The 3,478-nt window shown below is 53.9% G+C and overlaps 1 protein-coding gene across 1 annotated transcript in view; it reads right to left on the reverse strand.

The window, feature by feature from the left end:
* Positions 1–1,561: 1,561 nt before the first annotated feature.
* LOC105809235 (aurora kinase C-like) overlaps positions 1,562–3,478 on the reverse strand; it is a 26,397-nt gene continuing 24,480 nt past the window's right edge. The window contains exon 5 of the mRNA XM_012642991.1: positions 1,562–1,581. Within this exon, the coding sequence (XP_012498445.1) occupies positions 1,562–1,581 (20 nt within the window). The remainder of the gene's footprint in view (positions 1,582–3,478) is intronic.

A 3,478-nucleotide genomic window follows, 5' to 3' on the forward strand; every position in this document is an offset into this window, starting at 1 on the left:
GCAGGAGGATTGGTGGACTCAGGAATTTGAGGTTGCTGTGAGCTAGGCTGACGCCAGGGCACTCTAGCCTCGGCAACAGAACAAGAGTCTGTCGCAAAAACACAAAAATAAATTGATTAATTAAATAAAATACCCTTTGTAACAATGGGTGAGTGTAAGTAATGTATTTCCCGAAGTTCTGTAAGCCGCTCTAGAAACCTCCAAGTTGTAGGCAGTTGGTCAGAAGTAAAGGTCACAACCTGGGACTTGTGATTGGCCTCTGAAGTGGGGGGATGTGACAAAAATTCTCTGCTTGGCCAAACTTTTGTCATTCCCCTGAGGCTTCTCCTAGCCCCATGTTGCACTTGTTTGAATTATAAAATCCAATCTTAGGAAGTACCCCCGCCCTCACTGTCTAACCTTGTTCCTCATCCGCCACCATCCCAGGCGACGTCTGGCCACCTCAGCCTGCCTTCGGCAAGAATCTCCCTTTTCCATGATATTTCTTCTCATTTTTCATCCACCGATCCGCCACCCTGCTCCTTGGCTATACATTCCCACATGCCCGTGCTGTATTCCCGTGAGGCTTAAAGAATTCTCCCTCCTCAACTTCCATCCAAACCTCCTATAAAACCACCACTCTCCCCTTCCTAGGGGTGTATTAGGCACCGTAGCCTTTGCCGGCCTAACTCCTGTCCTCAACCCGGCATCCACGTCACTCACGGTACTGCTGCTTTCACGGCGGAATTCTGACGAAGATGGCTGTGGATTTTTAAAGTGGTTATGCGGACGCACTAAATGATTTGGAACAATATTTGAAGCTGCCGCACTTTTTATGGAGGTTAAGACAATCCCGGTCTCCCAGGTGATCTGCGTGGAATAATGTCTGGCATAAAATGAAATATCAGTGAGGGCTGGCTGTTCAGTTATTTCGGATTTTGGAGAAGAGCGGCCCCCCCGTGAAGTTGGAAGGAGGCTACACAGTCCATCCAAAGTAATGGGCGGCAGAGCGACTCTGTAAGGTCCAGGACGTGGATAAGTTTAAGGACAGACTGGACCCAAAGAAAGCATCTCTTTAGGTTCACAATTGTTGCCATGAACAGAATGAGTGCTAACAATACGTTGGGAACGCAGACAGGGAAGGAAAGGAAACTAATCACTATCCCACTGCCTCTCCATCAATGCCTGTTCTGGACGGCTCGCACCCGCGGGGATCACAGATGAGATCATTCTCATCGCCATTGCCCCACTCTGTCTGCACGGGGACGGAAGCGCAGCACGACCGGGCAGGGCCGTGAGCTCAAACAGCATCTCCCAGCGGCGCTCAGCTTGGCAGCTCTCCCTGTCCTGCTCCTCGGCCCTTGCCTTATAGAGGAAGATCAGAACGCTGGTGTGGGGCTGGGGACAGCAAACGGGGATCGCCTCGGACTGACTTCAGCTGGAAGTTCAACGGTGAATGACCAACCGTGGTGGCAGGGACTTCTGCAGCCCCACCGCGAGGTGAGAGAGGGTGGAAGGATGGGCAGCACCGCCCCCCTCCGCCTGGGGAGCGGGGCCCCCCACAACTTCCTGCAGGTCTGTCTCACTGGCGAGGACTCCGCTCTGCACAAGAGCAGTGCGGCTGAGGCCAGAGGGCCGGTTTGGGCAGAGGATCATGAACGTGGTTCTTCCCGCCCTGCTCTGCCCTGGTGAGTGTTGCAGAGAAGTGTCAGGGACAAACAGAAGAATGTAGGGGCAGGCCAGGCAGTTCCAGGGGGCTGGACTGTTCTCACTGGTACTTTCTTCTAGGGCTGTGTCTGTGCCGGAAAACTCAGAAACTCAGGCACAGGAGGGTGAGTATTCCTTTTTCTTTCTTTTTTTTTTTTGAGACAGAGTCTCACCCTGTTGCCCCAGTAGAGTGCAGTGGTGTCATCATAGCTCACAGCAACCTCCAACTCCTGGGCTCTAGCGATCCTCCTGCCTCAGCCTCCCAAGTACCTGGGACTACAGGCGTGTGTCACCATACCCAGCTAATTTTTTCTATTAGAGACGGGGGTCTCGCTCTTGCTCAGTCTGGTCTCAAACTCCTGACCTCAAGCGATCCTCCCTCCTCAGCCTCCCAGAGTGCTAGGACTACAGGTGTGAGCCAAGTATTCCTTCTAAAGTTCCTGAAGTTAATCTGGGCACAGTGGTGTGGGCCTGTAGTTGGGAGGATCACTTGAGCCCAGGAGTTCGGGGCTACCGTATGCTGTGGTTGCACGTGTGAATAGCCACTGCACTCCAGCCTGGGCAACATGGCCACACCTAGTCTCTCAAAAAAAGAAAAAAATCCTGAAATCCCTTCTGTTGGTTTAAGCCAGATACCAGCTCTCTTGGCAGCTTAAAAGTGGGGACTCGGGATTTAGAGTGTTTAGAGCAGTGGTTTTAAGAGGGGAGGAAGTAGAAGGATGGTGTGAGCACTAGATATACCTGTAAGCCCATTACCTGTTCGAACCCTTCTCCCAGGAAACCTCTCCTGACCTCACATCACAGCCCTGCCTGGCTCCATGATTCCATCTAAGGACCAGGTGACCATCCTGTGCCGGGGCCCCCGAAGCTGAAGCGTAGAGGACACGGCACGGGAGAAGCCCTGAGCCCTCGAACAGAAAGGAGCCGCTGGTGCGTGGGGAGATGAACACATGGAATATCTCACAGATGCTGCCAGGCAGCGTGGCTGTACCACTGTTCCTAGCAGAGCAGACGCCACCGGTCTGAGCCCAGCACCCCCCAGCAGCTGGTGATGACCTGTGAGTGGACCTAGAGGCAGCAGATCCAGGACTGTCCTCTGAAGAGGGAAGAGCCAGGCTTTGGGGACAGGAAGGATTCAGGGATGGAGCACCCTCTGTTTGTCCCCCAGGACAAGAGGGGGTAAAAACCAGAGCCCTGTCAGCTCCCAGAACAAAAAGGGACAGAGAGTGTACACAGCCCTCCCCTTGGTCACCAAACTTCCTTCTTCCCGAGGAGCTTACGACAAACCCTCCCTCTCAGTCACGCCTGGTGTGAGAATGTGAAGTTGCGATGTTTCTCAAAACTCAAATTTGGTGCATTTATTCTCACCAAAGAAGATGGATTTCACACCACCAAGAATCAAAGCTCCACGCCCCAGGGGAGGGGACGCCAGACTGTCCTCCTCATGGACCACATCACCTCCGAACAGGGGGGACCTACAGGTGCTTCGGTGTCATGAGCGCCCCGATGTGTGGTCTCTGCCCAGTGCCCACAGGAGCTGGAGGTCAAAGGTGAGGAAACCCCACCCCACCCCATGTTCCCTCCTGGGTACTGAGGCTGCCCCATTAGTGACTGTGGCAGGGAGGACTCTCTGCTTCCAGGTGAAGCCCTGAGGGGCTCCCGCCCCCCACCGGTGAAGGAGCTCTGCCCCCAGCGTGGGTCCTTGGGAATACCCAGGTCGTCCACAGACAGCCGAAAGAAGGAAAACCACTCTCATATTATCCCCATTTGCAGAATTTCCTGGCAGTCCCAC

Source organism: Propithecus coquereli, unplaced genomic scaffold, assembly GCF_000956105.1.
Source record: "Propithecus coquereli isolate 6110/MARCELLA unplaced genomic scaffold, Pcoq_1.0 Scaffold193, whole genome shotgun sequence".
NCBI lineage: Eukaryota > Metazoa > Chordata > Mammalia > Primates > Indriidae > Propithecus > Propithecus coquereli.